Source organism: Aegilops tauschii, chromosome 5, assembly GCF_002575655.3.
Source record: "Aegilops tauschii subsp. strangulata cultivar AL8/78 chromosome 5, Aet v6.0, whole genome shotgun sequence".
Taxonomy (NCBI): domain Eukaryota; kingdom Viridiplantae; phylum Streptophyta; class Magnoliopsida; order Poales; family Poaceae; genus Aegilops; species Aegilops tauschii.
Window position 1 is genome coordinate 543862736 of NC_053039.3, and position 26813 is coordinate 543889548.

General features: G+C 45.6%; 2 protein-coding genes across 3 annotated transcripts; one reads left to right on the plus strand and one right to left on the minus strand.

Moving 5' to 3' along the window:
- The first annotated feature begins 15382 nt into the window (after positions 1–15382).
- LOC109765193 (condensin-2 complex subunit CAP-D3) lies at positions 15383–22302 on the plus strand. Of its 2 annotated transcripts, XM_045229302.2 has the most exons (9): positions 15383–17536; positions 18355–18846; positions 18926–19017; positions 19602–19689; positions 19763–19877; positions 19956–20106; positions 20191–20365; positions 20470–21117; positions 21960–22302. In XM_045229302.2, the coding sequence occupies exons 1-8, from the start codon at positions 15479–15481 to the stop codon at positions 21091–21093; spliced, it is 3795 nt and encodes a 1264-aa protein (XP_045085237.1). In that variant the 5' UTR covers positions 15383–15478; the 3' UTR covers positions 21094–21117; positions 21960–22302. The 2 variants fall into 2 exon arrangements, with proteins under 2 accessions (XP_045085237.1, XP_020179563.3); XM_020323974.4 differs by having other exon boundaries at positions 15427–17536; positions 19763–20106.
- Positions 22303–23484: 1182 nt separating this feature from the next.
- LOC109765203 (uncharacterized) lies at positions 23485–24060 on the minus strand. The gene has a single exon (XM_020323984.1). It carries the CDS (start codon positions 24058–24060, stop codon positions 23485–23487), a length of 576 nt encoding a protein of 191 aa, XP_020179573.1.
- Between the last annotated feature and the right edge of the window lie 2753 nt (positions 24061–26813).

Below are 26813 nucleotides of genomic sequence, written 5' to 3' on the forward strand. Positions count from 1 at the left end.
CTGTTCATCCAACCCCCCCCCCCCCCGCAACGCTCACTGTTCATCCAATCGATCGGCTTCAGTTAGCAGCAGTAGCAAAGGAATCTCTCGATCGGGTTCAGTTAACAGCCATCGATCGATCGCTCGGGTTCAGTAACGCGTGGCCTGCAATGCAATCGCTCGGGTTCAGTTAGAGCCCACCGCCTCGCTCGGGTTCAGTTAGAGCCAACGCCTTGCACACACGCGCGTACGTGTACGAGAGAAACGCGCATTGCTCGGCCCCCGACCTCCCACCGTAACCGGGAACTCCCCGAAATTTTCCTCCCCCTCGCTTCTACCATGATTTTTTCCGTCATGGACGACCCAAAGAATGTCATGCAGCTGCGTCTCCGGCCCGTCCAGGACGAAAAGCCCATTTTCTGTCATGATTTTTTGTCATAGAAGTAGGAGCCCACCACATCTATGATGATACCGGGTTTTGTCACAATTATCGTCATAGATGTGTCATATGTATGACAGAAATTTTTTTGTTCGGCCCAAAATGTCACGGGTGTGTCTTTTTTTGTAGTGATGTTCCAGGAAACCTGATTGACAGAAAGCCAATGTACATTGTTAAATACCATGGAATTTCTAAATTTCAAGATATTCCACATAACAGCAAAACAAATAGAGTTTAACGTAGAATCACTACTATTAGCCACCCAAAACTTGGCTACCGAAAGAAAAACAAACCCATGAGCTCCAAAAAGATCTCTGATGACCTGCCAGATATTTCTAGCTACCACATAGTAAAACAGAAGATGTTGGATGGTTTCATGTTCGCTACAAAAGACACATTCTAAAGGTTTGATAATATGTCATTTCCTAAGGTTATCTCTAGTCATAGGTTTATTATGATAAAAGAACCACAACAATGTGAATTGGGGGGGGGCTTAAGTTTTCAAACAGCAAAAATGTAAACCGGTTGGACCCCTCCCCCCCCCTAAAATTGATAACATGATATGAGAAACTAGTTGAGTAGTGACCACTGTTTTGTAGCTGCCAGATTAAAGAATATGTCTCTTCAGTGAAATTAATACTCTTAGCCATCACTAAAATTTGGAACCAAAGCTCCGAATTCATTCATCAAGTTTCTTTTAAAAGTAAGCTTGAGCTGGTGGCCATCCCAAACTTCGGAAATACCTTTAGAAGATTCATTACAATGGTATAGATAGGCCAGAACTGCATTGCTAGTGGAGAGGTACCAAACCAGGTGTCCTCCCAAAACCTGATGTTTGCACCATCCCCAACCATCCACCTAAAATCATATATAATAGATTTAACTATACATATCACACCTTTCCGGAACCTAGAAGTATTGGAAAGCAACAGAAAATATAGGCTTGCTTCTATATTTCTGGTCAATGGTCATTTTCCAGAGTTTGCCATCTCCATCAGAATATCTTTTGATCCAGGATCCCAATGAACACATGTTGACATCCTTGAGATCAGGGATCCCAAGACCGCCAAAATCCTTTTTTATACATAACCTCCAATTTGCCAAGCGGAGCTTCCCATGACCTTTAAAACCATTCCAAAAGCAGCGAGTCATCTACTAAGTATTGATCATCTCAATGGCCCAATTGAGGAATTTGAAGAAGGATAATAGGTAATTGGGAATACTAACTAGGCAAGCTTGAATTAGGATGAGTATGGTAACATGTAGTCTCTCCGTCTAGCGACAAACTTTTTGGGACGGAAGGAGTATATAGGTATATATTGTTGAATTTTATTTTGCTTCATGTCTCTTCGGCAGTAAGGTTATGACACAATAAAACTATGGAGTGGTAAGCAGGCTTTACAAAAGCTAACAAAAAAGGCAAGGATCATCCTTGTTGACTTCCAAAAAATCAGGTAAAACTCAGCCTGGAAACCATTGGGACCGAGGCCTTTGAGCTCAATTTGAAAAATTGCCTGCTTTACCGAAGTCAGCGATGGAAAAAATCATTTTCTAAAGAAAACACTACTCCCTCTGTCCCGTAATATAAGAGCATTTTTGTGTAGAACTCTCTTATATTATGGGACGAAGGGAGTACATCTCAGCTCATCCAGTAAAACCCGACTATCTTTGGGTAGACCAGAAAGGTATTTATAATAATTTGTGATGTATTGTACTGTTTAAGTTGTTCCTCTGTCTCGTTCTGATCCTGTATAACCACATCTACATGTATTATCTGTATGTAAAGAATACTCCCTCCTTTCCGGTTTATAGGGCTTATCTCAAAATTTTAGTTTTTCCATTTTATAAGGCTCAATTTGGTTGTTCCCCATCACATGTTCAGATTCCAAGGTGCATTAAATCATTGCATGCAAGTATTAAGAGAAAATTGAGCAATGCATGTAATTTATGCATGCATGCATTGCAATTAAAGCATTGGTAAACATACTTTTTTAAGGAAAACAAGAGCATTAATTCGGTGTTTTTGCAAACTACAAAAAGTATTCCATCACTACCATATAGCTTGGTTGGTGAGATTTTTAAATTGAGCCTTATAAACCAGGAAAGGAGGGAGTATAAAAGCACCTACAACCGGACACCATATTTCCTCCCTAAACACCAGGAATATCCGCCCGGTCAGTGCCCCGGTCAAAAAGTGGTGACATAACCGGACTTAATTTGTGATGGATGTGCGCGTTCCTCGGGTCTCGACCCTCCGATAGCTGCTGCTCCATCCGGCGGTGCCATGCACGCGGCCACCAGTCCAGCCATACATGCAAAGCCTAAGGGGGTGTTTGGTTAGCTGCGTAGCACCTGGCTCGCACCTGGCATGCAAATTTCAGTGCGTTTGGTAGCTTGTGTGGCCTGCTAAGCCTGGCCCGGCCGATGCAAAAGCAGCCCTCTCAGCCAGGCTGAGGGGAACACAAGAATCGGGCGTTTCCCGGAACCAGGCCCGCGCTTGCACCCATGCCTTCGACTTAAACGAAACGGTATATGAGATCGCTCCTGATGTTTTATGAAATTACGTTGAAATTGCCACCACAGCCTTCCCTGCCTCTCTTTCCTCCTCTCTCTCACCATGCATCAGATTTCAGATCGGATCGAGCACACCAGCCTACCGCCGCCGCCGGCCGAGCTCGCTCTTGCGCCGTCGGTCCGAGCTCCCTCGTTCACAGCTGGTCGAAACTCCCTCATGGTGCACGGCTGCCCAACAGGGGAAGCTTTGAGACGGCACGAACACCGGGGGAGGAGGCGTCGAGGCGCACGACCGCCGGTCTGGGGAGGCGTCGAGGCACACGGGAGGGAAGCGTCGAGGCACGGCTGCTGCTGCTTCCTCGCCGGAGCCTGGCATGGTAGGCACAGCTGCTCACGGATTTATCGTACAACCTACCAAACACAATCTCAGGTCAACCTGTCCCACGGCTTACGGTCAACCAAACACACGTCTCAGTCCCTCGTTGCATTATTAGATCAGCCAGGCCAGACTCAGCCAGCATAGCAGATATGATGCAGCCTGACTTGACCCAAGTAACCAAACACGCCCTTATCGCACCGCCCCGGCCAGGCAGCGTGCCTTTCGATGCGTTCTCCGGCCGGAAGTGCGTGAGCTGCAGTGTGTTCTTGAGGTGATGTCGCTGCTGTGCGTGTTCTCTACATGCTCCTAGAGTGTCGCACATACAGTGTTCGATAAAATGTTCACACGTAGAAACAAAAGTGAGGGTTCAAAGTAGGGGTGTGTGGTTATTTTGCAGGAAAAATGAGGGACGGACATTTGAGAGACCAAATTAGCTAGGTGCCGATGATCTAAGTGCAGAAGATGTCACCAAACAGACGGGGCAACACACAGCACGTACAGTATAGGTTGAACTTTTATTTAGACTAGCAAAAATGCCCGTACGTTGCAACGGGAGAAGCGAATCCTTTTACACGTCCCTACTGACCCATCTGCATTACCACTTCTTCCCTTCGCCATCATTGTTGATGGTGGTCTTGTTGTGCGAATATTCATAACGAACATGATCAATCCCAAGGCGATGAGCTTGATCATCATACTCGAGCATGCTGTTTTGAGAGCCCCTTCCCGTGCCGACTTGTAATTTTGCGGACTTGTAATGATGGTGAGTTATTTTGTCAACTACACTTGGTGCATGCACCATCACCACACCCATGCTCCCTAGCACAACGCATGTGCTTTTGCAACGGATAAAACACCGGTTCATATACAATTGGTCCGGTCAAGAAACTGTCCCGCTACATAGTTAACATCAAATTTAGGGATAATGGGGTCTAACATTAAATGTAAGTTTATGAATAAGTTCAGGTTCAGACATTTCATGAAGCATCCGAAAGAAATCTAGCAAGTGTGAATTAATTGTCTTAAAATAATTTCGTAGCTGACTAAACATATGTTTACGATATCAAAACAAAATATGGAACATCGTTTGAATCAATTTTCATTCAGAGTACAAATTTTAGAATAAATATTAGGTAAATCTTTTTAACTTTATAGTTGATCTCCAGTAAGTTGCATGACACATTTTGTACATGAATATGAATAAACATGGTTATGATATCAAAATAAAATATGGAACATTGTTTGGATCAAAAGCAAAATAGCAAATCAAAAAATAGAGAATCTTTTTAATTCACGTAAAATATTAGGTAAATCTTTTTAATTTTGTAGTTGATCAAGACTTCCATCTTCATTCAGACTTGACACCACCTACCCCAAATTCATCACCTTCCTTCCTGCTCATGGATAATTAATTTCCTTCCTTGCTCTTTTATTATGTGGCCTCGCGCCTCTTTAAATCCAAATCCATCCCCTTCCTGCTCATGGATTAATTTCCTTCCTTGCTCTTTTATTATGTGGCCTCGCCTCTTTAAATCTCGTTGAATTAGCCAATGGCAGGGCGCCCCCCAACACTCCTCCTCGTGCATTAATTCCTTCCTGACTCATTTTGTGGCCTCCCCTTCCTTAAATCTTGTTTAATTCGCCCACGAATCAATCAATGCCTTCCGTTCCTGATCACTAATTCCTTCCTGGAAGGTAATTATGTGTTCCCATAGGAATATAACTGAGCCACGCCTCGTACTGCTCCTGAGCCAGCCAGCTTGTTACCCAGGCCACTCACAGACATATTTAAACAGATGTGATTCAATATATGTGGGCGAGGTGGGATTATTTACTTTTTTATGCTATCGCGCATATGTATAAATATATATATAGGGTAAATTGTTTGGGGCACCTAGGTGCCTGGGCACCTAGCATTAGTAGCTCGCATATCAACCAATTTGCATTTATTGATTGGAAAAGAATTAAAACACACATTAATTGGTAGAGAGAGAGAATAACAGAATAAAAAGGAAAGAAATATACATGCATGTACGCACAGTGTGACTCGCCGGCTTGTAGACCTTGTACGCACAGATGAATACACATATACATTAAAATTGTACCTTCATGAGATATCTATGACTTATTATTTGTATCAATAAATTGTGCACTGACTCCAGATATATGCGGGCATGTATATATATCCAATGATTTATTCTAGGTCTTGCTAATAAAGAAATTATATGCATAGTGGATATGTATATACCTACTAACTAAATTATGTACATACACGGTATGCATATACCTACTAATGAAATTATATACATACGCAGGTATGCATATACCTACTAATTAAATTATATACATACGCGGGTATGCATATACCTACTAATGAAATTATATACATACGCAGGTATGCATATACCTACTAATTAAATTATATACATACGCGAGCATGCATATACCTACCAACGAAATTATGTACATACATAGGTATGCATATACCTACTAACAAAATTACATGTATGGGTATATGTATACCCAATTATGTTGTGAGTATATGTATACCCAATTATGTTGTGGGTATATGTATACCTAACTGAAATTACATAACATACACGTGTATGTACATACAAAGTGATTTAGCCTACGAATAAATAAGTGCTATATAAGGAGGTAATAAATATTGGTTTTTAATCAATATGGTATTTTAATTTCCTTCCTTTTCTATGACGTGACATGCATGCATGGAATGATTAAAGAATTAAAGCCTGCCAAATTAAGCCATTTTCACTAGTTTCTAAATCAGTCGCTAAACACGATCCAACGACAGATAGGCAAGATGCCTGGGCATATATATATAATCAGACACACCAGTTGTTTTGCCCCGTGGCTAGAGATTGCAACCCTGAAGGGGTTGGTTGTGTGTTCAACTCCTGTACGTGCCAATTTGTCATTATTATTTTTTCTGAAAACTGGACGGGGTGGACGGACCAAATTACGGTGGTAAAATAATACCACCTCGGATGTAGAAAATATCAAAATAATATAGGTGAAAAAAACTGAAAACGTAAATTCACGGAAAGAAGCGTATTATGACGATGAACCTACGGAGTCAATCCGTGCTTTATTATTATGGAAAAGGAGACCAACACTCCAACAGCAGCGGCCATGATCAACATGTGGGCTAATAAGCTGGGTCCAAACCAGTACGTACTAGTACAAGTCAGTACTGACATTAATTATTTATTAGGCGGATAGATATATAGTAGCACAGGTGAAGTTTTGCGCGCGCCGACGTGTGCACCACAGTGAGCGTCACGGGACGGCGAGGCCGCACGCGGCCTCAACCCGATGTAGAGGCGGGGCAAGCGAGGTCGGGGATCTGAGGCTGGTCGCAGACCAAGAGCACGACGTTGACGTCGTCGGCGAAGTCGGCACGGTCAGAGACGTCGGGGGCATCCCTGAAGGCGGTGCACAGGCACTCCGCGGCGCTCGGTTTCCCGCGGACATTCCGGCAGCACCGCTCCCTCTCGTCGGCCAGGTTCTTCCCGCGGAGGTCGACTCTGCCCAGCCGGAAGTCGACGCAGAGTCCGAGCTCAGATAGGTAGTCCGGCGTGCACTGCCCGCCGGCGGACGGTGCCGGTGCCGGCGGGGTCGCCTGGCCCTGGACGGAGGCCGCAGCTGCAAGGATCGCGGCGAGGAGCAGGAGCGGGGCGCGGGAGGTTGCCATTGTTGCTGCTCGAATGCTGGATCGATGGATGCTTCTTCTACTTCCTTTCAGGAGGTGTGTGTTGCTGCGGATGTTTGTGCAAACAGGGACGGATTTATAGGCGGCTAAATGGCTAATTAGCGCGCGTGCGTACGTCCATCGGGTCGTTTTGAGCGAGCTCAAGGTCTCCCTGCCAAATTGGTACCACCGTACAGAGAGAATCTGACGTTAGTCGCGCGATCGCGATGTGGCCAAGTACGTTGAGAAAATGCGGCGAAGTACAGAGAAAATGCGCGATGATCAGAGTAACCAAGAAATGATACCGTAGGTACATTGGAATTTAGCCGGTCCTGAATCCGGACTGAAAAGCCGCGGTTTCTTTTTCGTATGATTATACGGAAAATTAGGTGTAGAAATAGTACATGACGATTTTTGATAGTGGTTACCTAACTGCTCATGTGTTGTAACGAGAGCAAATCTATTATAGTGGTTCAACATCAATTTTGTCACATATATACCGTCATCCGTTATCTCCACCTCCCCAATCCAATGTCGCCACCTATGCCAATTGGTCATCCTTGGCAGCGCTCGTAATAAGATTTGATGCGATCAAATGGTATACACAAATGGATTAGGCAGGACACCCAGACTGATATTTTATTTTCTTATAATGTGGGGAACATAAAGCCAGAAGTACTACGTTTAAATTTGCCAAACAAAAATGATTAGTTTCCATATTACTGCAAGATCCAGTGAATTTAGGATAGGCACGTGTGAAAATAACAATGAGCAAATTATTTGGCAAGCACCCTCAATTGTTTGGTAAATGTTGTCAATTGGTTGGAACTCTCAAATATTCATAAATGATAAGTGCCACACGTCAGGTGCGTGGCACTCTGGACCTGATGTTTTTCGAGGGCAATTCCAGTCACGCAAGGATGGAAAATTCCAGTGAACACACGACAAGCTTTTGTCAAAAATAAAATGAAGCACGAAAGTTGCCATGCTTGCCAACTATAGTTGCCATCCTCGCATAACTAAACTTGCCATAAAAAACTTTCGTAGTTGCTGGGTGCTCGTACCTGACGTGTGGCACTTATCAGGATCCCAAAAATTTTGGTAAGTGCAAAAAGGACGTACCATTTAGTATTTATGATTATTTGGCAATCGTGCTCAATTGTTTGAAACACTCAATTGTTTTGCTAAGTGCGGGGAGGTTGTACCATTTAATATTTATGCTCATTTGGTAAGTGCAATTAACTGTTTTGGTAAATGCGAGGAGGCCACGACGTACCATGGTGGGGGAGTTGAATGGCATACCATCATTCATCAACTCCCTTTTGATAGTAGAGGTTTGGCAAGTGTGATTAATTGTTTTGGTAAATGCGAAGAGGCCACGATGTACCATTGTGGAGGAGTTGGATGACGGACCATTGTTCATCAACTCACCTTTAATAGTAGGGATTACAAAGAAATATCGCATTAGCCACACTCACGCAAACAAGAGCGCCAAATAACTCACAAAGGATAAAGGCAATTCCAAAATCTCCGTAGTTTCCCCCCAAAAATTAAAATCATGCGTGCTATTTGTGGCTTTCGAGTGGTCAACTCGGCGCCATCCAATGCACACCTGATGACGCGGTCGAGAAACAGCAAAGCGGCTTGGGCCGGTCGAGTCACGCCCCATTCTGCGCCCCCCCCCCCCTCTCTCCCAACGACACGATCCATTCTCTTCCCCTATCCAACCCTGACTAGGTTCATCCAGATTGGTTCATTCATGGCAAGGGGAGGCAATGTGGGTTGCGCGGGGGGATGAGGAGGGGGTGTTTTCCCAGCGGCACAGTCGGTCGTGGGAGCTCAGTCAGAGGCGCAAAGTGGGTCGGGGAGGCGGAATCCATGCTAGTGTAGGCCGTCGGACGAAACTCGAAGCAAGTGTGGAGGCATTGTGGCGGGCGGAGGCTCCACGACAAAAGAAGCCCGGGGAGCTCGGAGCAGGGTGAGGTGAGGCACAAGAGCAGTAGGTGGGGAGGCATTGTATTAGAACTGGTTAGGGGAACTCGGAGTTGATCCCCTCACTTTCCTGCTACTCATTTTCCACCACTTTCTTCTACCATCACTTGCCCACTATCTTTCCCACCGCGCCTTTCCCTCTCTCTTGCCGACCCTCTCTTTTCCCTCTGCGCACTTTCATTATATCTTGCCCGTCATCTCTTTCCCTCTATCTTTCCCACCGCTCCTGTTTCTGCCCTCTCTTTCCTATCTTTTCACGCCACAAATTTACTGCAATCTTGTAATAACTTGGCTTCCTTTTGGGTTGGTCTTGTTATAAGTCTTAGCAAGGTTTTAAATCGAGGTTTTTTTGTGGCATCGCGGTGAGGTACGAGCTATAGCCAAATAATGGTTAATTTTTCTTATTTTGGCGGTTATTTTGTTCTAGCTCTTGTAGTAGATGAGTTTAGGGTAAGTTTCATTTTCCGTTCAATTTAAGCATTACAGTTGAAACTAATTCGTTAGAATCGATCCTGGGTAGTATATAGACTCGATTCCCACATGAAAAACTAATCTTTTTGGTGTGTTTATTGTGTAGGTCATGATCAAGAGATCTTTTAGCAAGGGAGAGAATGTTGCAGCCGAGGGCTCCCACGCGAAGCGGTCGAGGAACAAGGGAGCTGCACTCATGTCGGACTGCGATCAATCCTATGCCATCCAGAGTGCTCGTGATGTGCACCCCACTAGGTGGAGGTGCGAGGTGTTCTTGCGCGAGCAAGGAATCTTCGACGACTTCGTGTAGATGGCAAACAACGCCGACAGGGTGTTCAACACCTTCTACGCCCAGACTTACGTGGAGCTCACCCACGAGTTCCTCGCCAGCTTCCAGGATGCCCTCGAGGACGAGGATGCTCTACCGATGTGCACCTTCTCTCTCGGAGGAGAATTACGCGCTCACACTTCAGGAGTTGCACGATATGTTCAGCTTCGTGAACAAGGGGCTACATCAGCGAGAAGGGCCAGCCCATCGCCGAAGCTTGCGGAACATGGGAGGTCATCTCCGTCAAGAAGGATACCAACTTCACCAAGGAGAAGGTATTGACTATACAAAACCCCACCATTCGCTACTTCATGATGTTCCTTGCAAACACTGTTTTTGGGAGAGGGATTTAGGGGGCATGGCTGCCCATAAGATTTGTGTGTGCTTCACGCTATACTTAACCCTCGTTTAGTTAACAAACCAAATTTGGGGGCATTTATGATAGCACATTTCCATAATCAGCGGAAGCAGAGCACGGGAGACATACGTATTGGTGGCATCGTTTCAATCCTCACTAGTCGGTTCCATATCGTCTTGACCAGGTATAGGGCCGTTCAAACTGGCCCTACTATGCTTAACAGGGTGGTTATGATTACTTATAGATTTTTGTGCCCTGTCTATGGAGGGACCACTCTTATAAGAGCCCCTAATTGTTGATGGATCGATACTTATGCGCTTGCCCTTAGGTTAGTACTCGCCAGGAGTGGGTGCTCACCATTGATCGGATCAACCAGGCTAAGACCGATGCATGCTACATGCAGTTTGTTGAGCCCATGGGTGATCCCCAGTGGGAGACCACTGCCGGTGCCGGTGACGATTTCGATGATGGGCACAGTTGGGGCGACGGTGGAGAGCACAGCCGGGAAGCACACAAACAACCTTTTGGCTATGGTGGCAAATATGTACCTAGGCCAGAGTATCAGCAGCTAGTGCAAAATGTTGAGGGTGTCGAGATGACACATCAGCAAGCCAACATCACATAGGCTTGCTCTCGCACAACCTTCAGGCCTTCACTACTCTTTGGCCATCCGCCGGATAACCCGACGTTGCACCTTCCTCCTCTAGTGGACCACCACCAGCTTTTTAGTGGCCCCACTAATAGCACGACCACGGTGGTGGAATGGAGTATACTTTACTAAGCAAAAGTCAGCTAGAGGGAAGCTCATTCCCCTAGTTATCCTTGCATGGATATTTTTATTTGTTTACTTTTATTTTGTCATGTTTACTTTCAGTTTTGCATAGTAAAAGTTAGAGAAAACTTTTCGTTTTATCTCTTGGATTTCTCTTCGATTGTATTTTCTCTTTATGAGCCTATGGATTTGAACGTCGCTAGAAGTTCGGAAATGGGAAGAACGAGAGGAGACATGACTTGAGAAATAGCGCGAGAAGGTATAATATATGCATGCTCATTTTTCCTGCAAGTTTAATCAATTTAACACTTCTATTTGGCTGGCTGCACTTAAGCTTCGTTCCCTGTGTTAGTTGAATATCATTTAGTTCCAATGCCCATTCCAGGTCTTGCTAAGAAAAAACCAGTAAGAAAGAAAAAGTTTTGAAAAGAAACCTGGGGGCTCGGATTTTGAAGAGAACTAGCACTTAAGACACTCAACTCCATAGTACCTAATTCGATTGACTTGATGGTACCTACTGATAGAGTTGTCAAGAGGAATGAAAAAGTGAGGTGACCGAGATTATGCCGAAAACCTATTTTGCAATACATGATGCTTCAGCTTCTTGCTGGTTCCATGGCCTTGTCGTTATATGTTGCTTTACACGCGAATCATCACCTCTCTTGAGTTTTATGCTGAGCTCTTTGCTGGCCAATGAACGATCCACCAGAGTTTCGGCTCGGATATCGGCAATAAGTCTGCTAAACATTCACAGTGGCAACACTGCATCGAATATTATTCGACTTTCTCTTGAGAGTGTGTGTATGTGGTAAAAACGGAGTACTAATCCCTGCGCTCAAAAGAGACAACTTTTTGGTATATATAGTATTTAACCTTAAGCCATAGTGAAAACCCAACATTTGCATGTATCATTTGTTTGGCATAATCCCATCACCAAAGATGGAAGTTCTAACAGACAATGATCGAAGGAAATACTTGAGAGATTAGGCGGTACTAGTGGGTGTTAATGAGATACTTGAGTGCTATGTTTTCTTCTACCCAAAACCCCTCAGTTATGTTTATGTTTGAAAATCTCCAAAATGCAAAATCGATTATCTTGAGAGAATTTTTATTGGCTTGCTCCGCACCTATTTAACTATCAAGGTTTAACTTCTGAACTAGAACTAGTTCTATGAAACTATCCATGGCTAGGCTACAAGTTTAAGTGGAATCATTCGAATGCAAGTATTCTCTTAATTAAAATTGCAGGATTTGTGAGAATTCAAGATTGAAAAGGTTTAGTCTATTAAAAGTCTAATTTTGTGAGAAACTGGAATGGGACATGACACTCTACCCCGAAGAGCTTAAGGCCCTCCCGCAGCAAGTTCCTCCCACCTATTCCGGCGGCCGGTGACTTGCCTTTCTCCAGCGTGGAGATGACTTGGACAATGGCAGGGTGAGAAGAGGTCGACGGTGGAGAATCCTAAGAGGGCAGCATCCCAACATGCTCTACTCAATTGAGCTTATTCCAGCAGTCGGCGACTACTCTGCACGACAGTGGTATTCCTGTGTTGTTGCGGTTTGACTTTAGGGTTGAGAGGATACGTCCCTATTAGACCGTGTAGGTTCTCAAGCCCAGCCGGTTACTCTATTGGTAATGATTTTTAGGTGCGGTCCATCAGGCCAACGGTTCATCCCGGACTAGTTGAATCTTGGGTAAAATGGATACGATTCATTTTCACGAGCCGGTAAACCCATTTACTCAATTGTCAGTCTCCCGATTCCATAGGAATATTGTTTTTCCCCTAGAGTAGATGCGTTCGTTCAGAGGAGGTAGGCTAGCCCGTTCCTGGCGTTGTTTGGATACGTGATACGTAGAGAACTGGTTCTCCACAAATCAGGAAAACGATGTAACAAACTAAAATCCTGTTTGGCAACTCTATCTAATCCGTGAATATAGAAAATCTGGTTTTCCATAATCCAGGATTTCGGGTATATGGAAAAACGAGGATTAGTTGTTTTTCTAAAAACGCGATCTGGATATACTCGATCGCTAACTTTTTCTTTGCGCCCGTCCTTTTCTCAACAAACTCGTTGATGCGTGTGGGCGAAAAGCCTATCCAAACCAAACAAGGAACGTGACAAATCGATCCTAAGTTTTTTCTAGTTCAAACATCTTTTTTCATAAACTGGTTACACATATAACAATTGATAAAACCGATTTTACTAAAAATTGGCTAAAAACCAGTTCTATATAATCCCGTGGCTACCCAAACAACGCCTTAGGAAAGTTTAGCGTATCAATGCTTGTGCTTTTCATGGGAAAACACAACACTTGCCTGGACCAAAGCTGGCAAGGTGGGCCGTAGGCCACGTGCGCATGAGCATGTCGGGTCAGGCCCATGATAGACCGTGCCTCTTGCGAAAACAAAACCGTGCCTCTCACGGAAGAAAAAAACATAAAATGCGTTTTTTTCGTTTCCAAGAGGCACGGCCGCGCCTCTCGCAAAAGCAAAACCGTGCCTCTCACGGAAGAAAAAGAAAGAAAACACGTTTTTTTGATTTTTTTCCAAAAGCTAAGGAAGACCGGTGAAAAACCGAAAAAAAAAACCCGCTTAAAAAGCCAAAAATGCGTGCGGAAAAATAAAAAATAAAATCCGGAGGGAGCACCCAGAGCACGACACGTGACTCTTTTTCTTTCTTTATATGGGAATTATCCCAAATGACAAATGAATAGGTGTGGAAGTTATAATTGTAAATAAACCAGGATCGAATCTATAGAAGCATTGGTTTATACGTTCCTTTTAGTTTCGACTTTAGGGATATTTTTTTTCCCAAAATCTAAAAAGTGGCCGCGCGCTATTTGGTGTTCCGAGCGGCCGCGTCTGCCACACACATGCATGTGCATTTTTTGTCTCGTAACGCAGGTGGGTGCTGGCATTAAATGTGTTCACACTAGTATCATCAGTTAGAGAAAACAGATCCACGTACTTTTATTTCGGTATTTCAAATTCTTTTAAAGCCATATCTTTTAAACCACACGTCGGAATTCAGTTCCGTTTTCACCGTTGGATTCATCGAGACGAGATCTTTAAAACTAGATCCCGCATGGATATGTTTCGACGAAATTTTTTTGATGCCAATTTTGGTGCTATATGGTGCAATTAAAGTACTGCATTGTGCAATTTTAGTACTACGTGGTGCAATTTTTTTAAATCAGTTGGCTTATTTAGTCTAGTTGTACGCACATTGATGTTTAGTTGGCTTATAATGTAGTCTAGTTACACACATTGATGTTTAGCTGCCAGAAAGACTAGTTGCACACGCATATGTTCAGTTGGCTTGTAATTTAGTCTAGTTGCACACATATTGATGTTTAGTTGGCAGGACACTAGTTGCACACACATATGCGCAATTGACGCGGCAATGTAGTCTAGTTGCACACACATTGATATTTAGTTGACAGGAATAGTTACACACATATATGCTCAGTTGGCGCGACAATGTAGTCTAGTTGCAACACATTGATATTTAGTTGGCAGGACTATTGACACACACATATGCTCAGTTGGTGCGGGAATGTAGTCTAGTTGCACACACATTGATGTTTAGTTGGCAGAAGGACTATTGGCACCCACATATGCTCAGTTGGCACAACATGTAGTCTAGTTGCACACATATTGATGTTTAGTTGGCAGGAAGACTAGTTCGTCGAAACATCCCCATGCGGGATCTACTTTTGAAGAGCACATCGCGAGGGTTTCAACGGTGAAAACGACTCTAAATTTCGACACACGGTTTAAAAGATATGTCTTTTATAATTTTGAAAACAAAAAATTAATGCACAAGAGACGAACGTGAGGAATATTAATGCATCGGCATACAAGCACTAGACACATGCATCCAGCGGCTGCCCAAACGGTGGGACGGGTGGCCGTTTCCTTTGTTTTCTTTTTCTGAACATGAAAGGGACATATACTTATCTTATTTGACCAGCCGATGGATCGCTCTACTGGGCAGCCGGCCGCCCAGTAGACGTGCCCTAAATTTTTTCGCTAAGAATTGAATCTGCCACATTAGAATTCACAATCAAAGGTGTCTCCGCATCCAATCAACATGTAAGTCCCCTATCTAGGAAGGATAGGCTGGTTCACTTGAGGAGAATATCTTCTATGACCATACCGCAACCACGTCATCCATGAACAGGCTACGGCTGAGAGCACATCAAGTGGCACGCTCTTAGCTCACCCGTAAATAATCATTGCGAGACTCCCAAAGGAGCCCTCGTTAACTAATTGCTTCCGGCTCTTCCATTTAGTAAACATGCCATGATGGGCCGTGACGTGACCGGACCGTTTATCATTGGGCGGGCCGGCACCCCATTCGGCCCGGACCACCTACGATCTGCACGCAGCCTAAACTCTTTTTTTTTTTTTTTTTTTGCGAATGAACGCAGCCTAAACTCGAGTCCACCCACGGCTTCCCCTCCCAATTCCCATCTCCCCCCACCAGATTTCAAATCCCGCACCCCGTCCGCCGCCCCTCGCCGCCATCCATGGACGCCGACGACATGGACGTCGACGAGATCGACTCCCCCGCCTCCGCCTCCGCCTCCGGCCCCCTCTCCGCCTTCCTCTCCGAGCTCGCCGCCCTCCACCGCCGCGCCTCTTCCTCCTCCACCTCCCCGCCCTTGTCCCTCCCTTCCCTCACCCTCCTCTCCTCCCCGGCCACCGCCGCCTCCCTCTTCCCCCGCCTCGCGGCGGACGGGCTTCCCGCCTCCTCCCTCCTCTTGCCCCTCACCTCCTCCTTCTCAGCCCACCCCGTCCCCGCCCTCACCGCCTACCTCCGCCTCCTGCTAGCCCCCGCCTCCCCCCTTGCATCCCTCTTCTCCCCGCTCCCCTTCCTCTCCTTCCTCCTCGCCCTCCGCAAGGCCGCCACCGACACCCATAACCCTAGCGCCGCCTCCGACTCCGGCCCCCGCAAGCGCAAGAACCAGCGCCAGCAAGCGGCCCCGCGGTCCCCGTCTTTCCTTCCGCAGGCCCTCTCCCTGCTCGCCGATGCCGCGGGGAGGCTGCCGCTCGGGGAGCACCCGGATGCGCTGAGGTCGCTCATCGACACCGCCGCCGAGCTCGCGGCCTTCAATGTCCTTGCGGCCGTCCTTGGATCTCGCTACCACGCCGAGGCGGTGCAGGATGTGATACGCGCGCTGGTACCACTGGTGCTCTCGGGTGCGAAATCGGCTGCGCGGTCGTCCGCGGTCGAGTTCTTGGTCAGAAAGATTGTTCCTTTGGGTGCTGATGAGGAGGGGGAGGAGGAGGGGATAAGGAAGTTGGTGGGCTACCTGCCGAGGCTTTTGGCGGCGAAGGCACCGGAGAAGTCGGAGGCGAGGGGGCTGGCTGTTGAGGCCATAGTTGAGGTGGTGCAGGCAATGGAGCCACTTCAAAGGGAGGGCTTCGCTGCATATCTGGTGGCCATGTCCAGGGGCAAAGCAAAGGGACGGCTGTTTGCTGTGGATATGGTCCTGGCAATGCTGCCGGTGCTGTTGCCGTTGGAAATCGATGATTCTGGTCTCCAGGATGGCTCTTGGGGGCTCAAGTGTGTCCAGGTGTTGGTGGAGAGGTGTTCGGATAGTGCTGGAGCGGTCCGGGCTCGGGCCTTGACGAATGCAGCCCATGCGCTTGATGTTTTGTCTGAAAGAGGCGTGGAGGTCGATCGACTGCAGGAGGTGATGAAGATCGGGGACATGGGTCTTGGAGAGTTGTTGAGGAGAAGGTGCATCGATGATAAGGCTGCCGTCAGGAAGGCTGCACTTGTGCTCATCACCAAGGCAATTGGTTTGGTTGGCAGGCCTGTCGATGAGTCGCTACTTGCTGCAATGGGGGCTGCGTGCTCTGATCCGCTAGTCACCATTCGCAAGGCGGCTCTTGCAGCCATCTCAGAGGTGTTCCGGAAATTCCCAGATGAGAGTGTGACAAAGGAGTGGCTTCAGGCTGTGCCATCGCTTATGATTGATAGTGAGACCAGTATCCAGGAGGAATGTGAGAACTTGTTTCTTGAACTGGTTCTGAACAGGGTCTGCCAAGCTGCCAATTTGAAACTGGATGATGATTCAGTCAACTTGGAGGAGCTGTTCCCGGACGGGACACTGGATTTGCTGAAAAGCATATGTGATGGAGAGGTTGTTCCCTGCATAAAAAGGATATGTGCAAGCCTTGGGAAGAAGAAAAAGCTGAGACCACTGCTTGCTAGTTCACTCCAGAATATAATAACAATATCTGAAACCTTGTGGTTGAGAAGTTCTAAGCCAATTGAGAATTGGACTGCACCAGCTGGGGCTTGGTGGCTTCTTTCCGAGGTCTCCTCATTTGCGCCTAAATCAGTTAACTGGAAGTTCCTCTCTCACCACTGGAAACTCCTTGATAATGTTGGCCAAGAAGGCAAAGGTAAAGCTTCTTCTGAAGGGGAACCAAACTCTGCGCTCTGGGCTGTGGATCGTGTTTCCCTCCTGCAAACTATTTCAAATGTCTCCATGGAGCTACCTGTGGAGCCTGCAGCAGAACTGGCACACAGCTTACTCACGCGGATTGAAAATTTTGATATGAACCTGAGTGAGGTAATCATTTATTGAATCCAAAGCAATATCTACTCTGGTGCCAATAAGTTTTTCATGTTACAGTGGAGTCTTGCACTCTGTTATGTTATGAACTGCTGGACTAGTCTGGCAGCTGTGTTCTGAATACACCAAAACCCCAGTTAAATCCTTATAAGTCCAGGCATAAATCTACTAGATCCTGTTACATTGTACACTAGCTCTATTCCTTGTGATAGTGGGACTTGGAGTATCTGCTGAGAGTTATTGTAAACTATTGTATTTCATAAGGCCTTGAATGTAGGTAAACATGTTATAGTTATTTAATAGGCAGAACTGTAGACCCATAAGTCGTGTCTGGGTATCATACACCTAAATATAATCCAAAGTATGCTATGTTAACTTTCTGAAAGGGATATACTTCCAGCTTAGCTGTAGCAACTACCGCAGTCACAAAATGGCCCTGTAAAAACCCACCAGTTACAGGTTTGGGCTCGAATCATAAGATAATGCAGTATCTATGCGTTGCTTTGATTATTTGTCATATATCTATTATTTGTCTATCCGAAGTTCTGCAAAATGTTCCCAATGCATTCGTGTTATCTCTTCAATGACAGATTTCTAGGTTGTTCAGTAAATGCATATCAAGAAACGTTTCATTGCCTGTAGCTATATTAGGTATTGTAGCGTACTGTATCGACAATAGCTAGAGGGCTGGCCTGGGGCGTGCGCTCATCCTTGCTCCGCTACTGCATATCATTATTCTGTACCAACATCATTCCTAACAGAAGTAGGATTTATCCATATCTTGATGGCAATGTCTTATTTACATGCACATACAGGTCGATGCCCATGTAAAGTCACTGAAAACTTTATGTAAACGCAAAGCGAAAACGGCAAAGGAAGCTGAAGCACTAATAATGAAGTGGGTTCAGCAACTTATCAATAAAGCAGTTGATAGTTTAGAAACCTACATAAAAGGAACATCACAAGATTCCAGGGGTTGTAGCTACAATACTCCTCTGACTGGCAAATTTAAGGGAAGAAAGGAGGCATCCACATCAAAGGAGATGTCAGAAGCTGTCATTGCTGTCTTCACCGTTGGATCAGTGATCCTAGCTTGCCCTGATGCTAGTGTGCAAGGCATCATTCCTTTGCTGCACACAGTCATAACTTCTGGAAACCCCGAGCCAAGACCAACAATGCTTGCAGGTGGAGCCGTTTCTTTCAATGAGGTAGCTCCATCATTATATATACAGTCGTGGGATACAATGGCAAAAATATGCCTTGTAGATGACAAACTAGCAAAACGATATATTCCGCTCTTTGTTCAGGTGCGTACCCTCCAACTGCACTCATTACTGTTCTTAACAAATACTCAAATAGACACTCAGTGTTGCTTGTATAAATCAGGAGCTTGAGCGGAGTGATTTGGCCACCCTCCGGAATAACATCATGATAGCAATGGCTGACTTTTATGTGCGCTACACAGCACTAGTTGACTGGTGAGCTTATATCTCTGAATGGTCACCCTTCATTAACTCAGCTGCAGCGTTTATTTCAAGCAGATATGCATGTTCCGATATATTAGGTGGTGTCGGGTCCTGTACATGAGATGTAATTGATATCCACACTTTGGGATGTTGACACATATTTTTATTCACACAATGAAGCATGATAGAATTATTCCCCTTGCCTTTTTTTCTTGGGCTTGGCCAGTTTTTAAATAGTTCCAGTGCTTGATCCAATATGAGCTTAGGTAACTCCATTTTCTATGTCTACAAAATGGAAAAAATCACATCTTAAAAACTCAGAGAGATACTTGACTTCAAATTAGATGGTACGGGAGCATGAGCTGCAGCTAGTGCTGGCAACAAAATAATAATAATGACTTGTGGCATATACAAATAGCAGTTCTGTTGATTCTGTACATTACGTTTTTCATGGTAATTACCAAAAGAAAAGCTGTAATTGTTTTATGTGAAGGCTACCATAGTATCTTATCAGCTACACTGCACATGAATTTTTACATATAGTTAATTCTTAAAATTGCACATATGAACTTTCACTGACCCCTCCTTTTTTACAGTTATATGTCAAAAATAACAAAAGTGCTGCGTGATCCCTGCGAAGTAGTACGGAGGCAAACATTTGTCCTACTCGCGAAGTTGCTGCAGGTGCTTTATCATTCTTTCAGTGTTACATCTAAATGTCCAGGTGGTAATTAATTGAAGCTATTCTTTTACCTAGAGGGATTACGTAAAATGGAGAGGAGTGCTTTTCCTTCGGTTTCTGCCATCTTTAGTTGACGAATCGGATAAGATAAGGCATTTGGCCGACTACCTATTTGGAAGCATCTTAAAAGGTTTACTTATTTCACTCTTGGTATTCTGTATCATTTTCTTAAGTCACTGCATGCCTAACATGAACATAAATGTTGCAGCCAAAGCGCCACTTCTTGCATATAACAGTTTCATAGAAGCTATCTATGTCCTAAACAATTGCACAGGACATGGTGGATATAGTGAGTCTCAGTCTCAGAGTTCTCAAGGGTCTCAAAGTTCAGACAGAGGACAAACCCTTTTTGCGATACGGTAAACATATATATGCATGATGTTCACTTTGCAAAAACCATGTCCGCCTTTACCTGACATTTATTGTGAGCTTTCTTATTGCAGGGGAACTGACGAAAGGTCAAGGTCAAAACGAATGCACATATATGTGTCCTTGTTGAAACAAATGGCCCCGGAGCACCTTCTAGCTACATCAGCCAAGTTGTGTGCTGAGATCTTAGCAGGTGTTTGTGATGGCTTGCTAAGTGTTGACGATGCAGCTGGAAGGGCTGTAGTTCAGGTATGTACCTGTCTGTATATTGCGGTGGATCACATGACACTGGACATAAACTATATGATTTCCTAGCGTTTTGTGATGCAAAATATGCTCTTTTTTTCCTACAGGATGCTCTACAAATACTAGCTTGCAAGGAGATGCGCATCCATCCCAGCATCCTTGCGGACAATTCCGAGATGGATGACGACGGTGGAGATGGCGGGACGGCCAACGCCCTCCAGGCGGCCAAAGGGCGGGCGGTGACCCAGGTGGCAAAGAAGAACCTGATTCAGATCGCGATCCCGATATTCATCGAGCTGAAGCGGCTGCTGGAGAGCAAGAACAGCCCTCTGACGGGGTGCCTGATGGAGTGCCTGCGTGCGCTGCTCAAGGACTACAAGAACGAGTTCGATGAGATACTGGTGGCGGACAAGCAGCTGCAGAAGGAGCTCCTCTACGACATGCAGAAGTTCGAGGCCGGCAAGGGCAAGTCGTCCAGGGAAGGAGAGGCCGCCGGCCCCAGCGGGAGCTCTCCGGCTGCTCCTGATCCGAGTGACGCGGCAACGAAGGCCACGGCGCGGTCGGTGCTCAAGGAGATGAACCGGAACGTGCCGACGCCACCGCTGCACACCATGAGCGTACCCAAGGTGAAGTCGGTGCTGGGCACTGGAGCGCTGAGTGGCTCGCGCCGTCCAGCTATCCTAGAGTCAGTCAGGCGGCTTGAGCCGTTTGGGTCAGACGATGAGAATTAGCATGCCCACAACTTGCAATCGAAGGTAAAAAAATAGAAGGCCTTTTAATGCTATTGTTGCATGCACACGTAGATATGATGTACTTTGCAACTTGATATATCCATCCCCAATGAGATCTATGGATCAGTGTGGCTTTTCTTCCCATTTTTACTGGTATTCTTCAAACATGAATAAACATAGTAGCTTATGTCTTAAAGTTAAAGCTTACTGAGCCTAGGGCAAAAATACATGTTGATGTATTCTCTATTTTGTGATGGTAAAAATATTAACATACGCATGCTTACTGATCCTAAATCATTTCTTCTCTGACAATGGGAGATTTCCACATGCTTCTCAGATATGTTATTAGTTACTTTCCTCTATTCACCGGTTTATAGCCACGGTTATTTTTGTGTGCAAAATGTGCTCTTCGAGCTTTTTTTTTCTGCATGGCCCAACTTTGCATCTCAAGTCCCTACTTAGCTAAATTGTGAGTTATCTCATTTCTGGACCACAACTTAGTGTTCTTTATATGTACCTTCACTAGGAGCGGTTCTTTAGATTTCTTTGGTGAACATTATCCTTAGGCCAATAAAAATGAGAGAAGTCCTACGGTAAAATACCATGAATATGAATTATCCACTTAACATTCAAAAACAACTCTATAACATCTCAGTTATTATTATTATTATATTATACTCCCTCCGTCCCAAAATTCTTGTCTTAAATTTGTCTAGATACGGATGTATCTAACACTAAAATCTAAATGGTCTTATATTTCTTTACAGAGAGAGTACATCTCTACTTGAACTGCTATTTTTATATCCATTCACCTTTTGGACCATACATTTTGTTAGTCACGGTTCATTGATTCTCTTCATTTTCAGGAAATGGAGTTAACATTGTTTACCATTCAAGGTGTGTGCATGCGAAGCCGCTTTACACGTCATGATGTTTACAAGACAGAGCAAGAGCAAATTTGTGTTCATTTCATGGGGCATTATGTACTGAGATGTCATATGCACCTGCAAGAGATTTGATATTATTAGGGATAGCACTTTCAGAAATATGTAACTGTATCATGATGCCAAGAGGGACTACTTTTACTAGGCTCATCTTCTCAATGAGTTTCTTTTCTTTTTCTCTTTACTGATTGATTCTGTAGATGTGTAACTGTAATCGAATGGTGTCGAGAAAGCTGAAATAATTGCATAAGTGCTGTCTTAACTAGTTGTATTGTACAATAATTGCTCAGATGTTATCTTAGCAATGCAGCTCCAGGCTTTTCAACTTCTATTTTACACGAGAAGAGGAATGCAAAGAATTCCAGTTTTAGACATAAAAAACATCATCAGTTTGTTTCTCTGAATGTATGGCCCGACACCAAAGAACAAAATTTGCCGGACCACTATAGTAGAACTCAAAATTTTACTGCACCGTAGAATTTTTTTCTTTTCCTATTTTACAAGGCCTATCGTCTACTCCCTCCGTCCCAAAATGTAGAATGTTTTTGCTTTCCACGTACAAAATCCTGAGCGTAACGATATTTTCTTCGTTTCCACTTTTACCCTTGCCCCGACAGCTCCCAAATCCCCTCGCCCACTCTTCTCTACAGATCCTATTCCCCGTCGTGGTGGAGACGGCGCTCTACCCCATCGACACCATCAAAACCAGGCTTCAGGTGAGCCGCTTCTGCATTTCAAAGTAGTGCCCGTTTTATTTTTGTGTCTGAAGATGTGCAGTCCAGTCTCCGATTTTGCTTGTTTGGAATGGCCGGTCCCCAGAACCTGCTCCCAGGCAACTGGTTATTTTACACCAAATGGCCAACAATGGCGTGTAGGGATGCTTGGCTTTTGCTTTTTAGGAGCAAACTTCTGGCTGTAAACTGAATTTGTCAACTTCTGGCTGTAAACTGAATTTTAGTGGCGGTGTTCCAGATGAACTGTAGCAGAAGCAGAGTGTGCCTCTGCTTACTTCTGGCAGAATCCCTTTGTTCCAAATAAACTGAATTTAGTGTAGCAGAAGCAGAGCGTGCCTCTCAGAATTGCTTCTACTCCATCAAGTTGAGACCAGAGGTCTATGATCTGTAAATTTGAACCATCAAGTTGAATCTCATGAATAAATGTACCAAATCAAATTATTGTTTTCATTAGAGCATCTCCAACAGCCGCGCAACGCGCCGCGCGCTAAAAGTCAGAATACAACGTCGGATTAGCCAGCTTTTGCGCGCGGCGGTGCGCTGGCTCCAGCGGCCGCCGCAAATTAAAGCGCGCGCGAGCCGCTCCAGCAGCCGCGCTATATTTTATCTGTTTTTTCCTACCGCGATTCATAATTCATAGTTCGTCCGACTCGGACTCTGCCGGCTTCTAAGATAGCCTACTTCTATGATACAAAATAAACGAAAAACGTGTACTACTCGTCTGACTCGGACTCTGTCTTGATGATGTCCTCGTCCGACGTGTGCGCGTAGGCGTCAAGGAACCGCTCGTCGCCGGAGTCCCAGGAGGACGCATCTCCTAGCGCGATGTTGTATTTAGCTACCGCCCTCCGCGTTCGCTTGTCCTCGCGATAGGCGGCTCGCTCCTCCCTCCTCTTCGCCCTCCTCTGGGCGAAGAACTGTTCCTCGTTGGTGTCTTCCGGGAAGCGATGGCTCCACAACGCCATGGCTTGCTCGTCCATCTCGGCCAGCCTGAGACGATGCTCCCGTCTCCGGTGCTTGCGACGATCCTCGTCGGTGAGAAGCCGCGGGAAAGGCGCCAACTCCTGTGCCCGCTCCCGCGTCGCCACGTCGGTGAAGTTCATGTCCTGAAGGGACCGCAGGAGGCGCCACGCCGCAGCGTCGTACGAGCGGGCGCCCTCTTGGGCGGTATCGAAGGTTTCGAGGCGGAGGCGCATGCCGCCGCCCGCCTGAATCTCGGCGGAGTAGGTGCCGGATGGACGCACGCGGACGCCACGGTAGCCCAAAGCTCCCCGGCGGCGAGGCGGCATGGTGGCGCGGCGGTGGCGTGTCGGCGGCAAAGGGCGGCAGAGGGCGATGGAGAGATCGAGAGAGCGGCAGAGGGCGCTGCAATTTATAGGCGCACCGGACGCGGCGCGCCAAATGTAGCGCGCCAGCTGTCGCCTTTTCCCGCGCGCTAGTTTCCCATCACCGCTGGAGCGCGCGAAAACGTCCCGCGCGCGCTAAAAAGCCAATTTACCACGCGCGCGTTTTTTAGCGTGGCTGTTGGAGATGCTCTTAGAGGTAAACTAATCATACTCCATGGTTCGTGTATAATGATTGGTGTGCTTCTCATACTCCATGTTTACTGTTTTCATTAGAGTGCATGTTTCCTGTCAGAGGAGATGGAGCTGCTGCTCTACCGGAGGAGATGGAGCTGCTGCTCTGCCAGAGGAGATGGAGCTGCGGGACGACAAGGCCAGCATCTGCCCCTGCCTCCAGCACGTGGTGAGCAGCTTGGACCTGTTCCTTTGAATATTGCTCTGTTCCTGTCAATATTGCTCTGTTCCTGTTGAGAGTGTATGCTTGGTTAGACCTGTATGCTTACAGAGATGAATGTATGCTGTTCCTGTTGAATGTATGCTTGGCTAGACCTTCAGCTTGACATAGATTGTTGAGGGGGCAATGCAGAGTCGAGGGGGCCAAAAGGACAAATGCTGCTTAAACTTTGATAATCTTCAAAATTTAGCTTAACAAGTAATGATATTGCACATAATTTCTCTAGGGTGGGAGGGGGGTGGGGGCTCCGCCGTTGCTCCTATTTATGCTCCGCCGTTGAAAATTATTGCTTGTAAAGTTATTGTTTGTGCATAAGTGATGCTGGAGTAGTGCACATAGTGCTTGCTCACGGAAGTTTAACTGAATTTATAAACTTCACCAAACTTAATTGAATTTATACTTATAAATTCAGTTGAACTTAATTTAACTTAAAAGTATAAGATTAAATTCAGTTTACGTATAAATGAATTTCTTTTAGGATTACTCTTAGGATTTTGATACGTCTCCAACGTATTTATAATTTTTGATTGTTTCATGCTATTCTATACCACTATATAGTGTGAGAATAACTTTGAATAACGACCGTTGGATAAGCTCGATCGGACGGTTGAGAGGTGGCAAATCTGGACATCAACAGCCATTGGATCAACTAAGATGTATTCAGATTGTGCCACGTGGTTGTTAGAATTAATGGGCTAGGCCCATAGCAATTTCTGAAATCTCAAAGCCCATGTGTAAAATGGCAAGTGGTGGTGCTAAGTTTAGTCCCACCCCGGAAGTTGAAGAAGAGTTGGACCTCTTTATATAGTGGGTTCTCTCCACCACTCTAAGTGGTGTGTGAGAAGAGAAAGGGAAAACCACACACGCGCGCGCTCGCTCGCCTCGCCGGGCCGGGCCGTGGCGAGGCGTACATGCGACATGCGCGCAGCTTCCTTTTGCCGTTTTATTTTATGTCTTGGCAGACAAGTTTTTGATTACTTGTCCGGTAAGTATAGAATTAGAAACCGAGTCGGTTTGGGATTGTGGTCGCGACACAATACCGCCTCTGGTCCTAATATATATACAGCTACCGGCTGCGGCCAGAGACATACCGAAAAACACCTAGGGTTTTGCCTCATCTCACAACTTGCGCCGCCATCGTAGTCTACTCCATCCCAAACGCCGGCGTGCATCGGCGCGTGGGAGAGCAGGTCTCCGGAACCGTTCGTCTTTGCGATCCTGCACCGGGAGAGGACGAATTAGGTTTCTGGGAAGCGCTGTGCGCGACTGCTCAAATTCGTCATCACGGGTCGTCTTCCGTCCAAGTCGGGCGGTGCTACTCATCGTCGTATTCATCGCCGTCAGCAGCAGATCGTCGCCAACATCGTCATCAACACTGTCGCACCCATAATAGCTAACGATCAGTACGTCCAACACCCTCTGTTCATGTCTGTTTCTACAGCTATTGTTACGTGTTTGCTGCTGTTATGCATGTCTTGCTGTTCTTCTAGTTTGCTAGATTATTGCATGCTAGTATCTCTTCTAGTCATGAATTATTTACTGGAATTAATCATGAACTTGCCTAATATTCCAACAATCCAAAAACCTAATTATAGGCAATTTCCTGAGTTAACTATGGCTGGATTCGCTGATGCACTGAGGCCGGATAAGTTTACCGGTGTGCACTTTAAGAGGTGGCAGGTGAAGACCACGCTCTGGCTTACTGCTCTGAAAGTTTTCCACGCTAGTGTTGGTGCTCCAGAGGGAATGACCGACGAAGATCGGAGAAAATTCCAGGAAGCCAATACTATGTTTGTGGGATGCATTCTGAGTGTTCTTGCTGACCGTCTGTGTGATGTGTACATGCACATAAATGACGGAAAGATTCTGTGGGATGCACTGAATGCAAAATTCGGTGCAACAGATGCAGGCAGTGAACTGTACATCATGGAGAGTTTTCATGACTACAAGATGGTGAATAACCGTTCTGTGGTTGAACAAGCTCATGAGATACAGTGCATTGTGAAGGAACTTGAACTCCTTAAATGTGTTCTACCCGACAAATTCGTGGCTGGGTGCATGATTGCAAAGTTGCCTCCTTCATGGAGGAATTTCGCCACAACTCTGAAGCATAAGAGACAGGAGATATCAGTTGAAAATTTGATTGCATCTCTTGATGTTGAAGAAAAAGCTCGGGCTAAAGATACTACTGAAAAAGGAGGTGAGGTTCAGCCTACTGCTAACATGGTGCAGAGGTACCCACAGA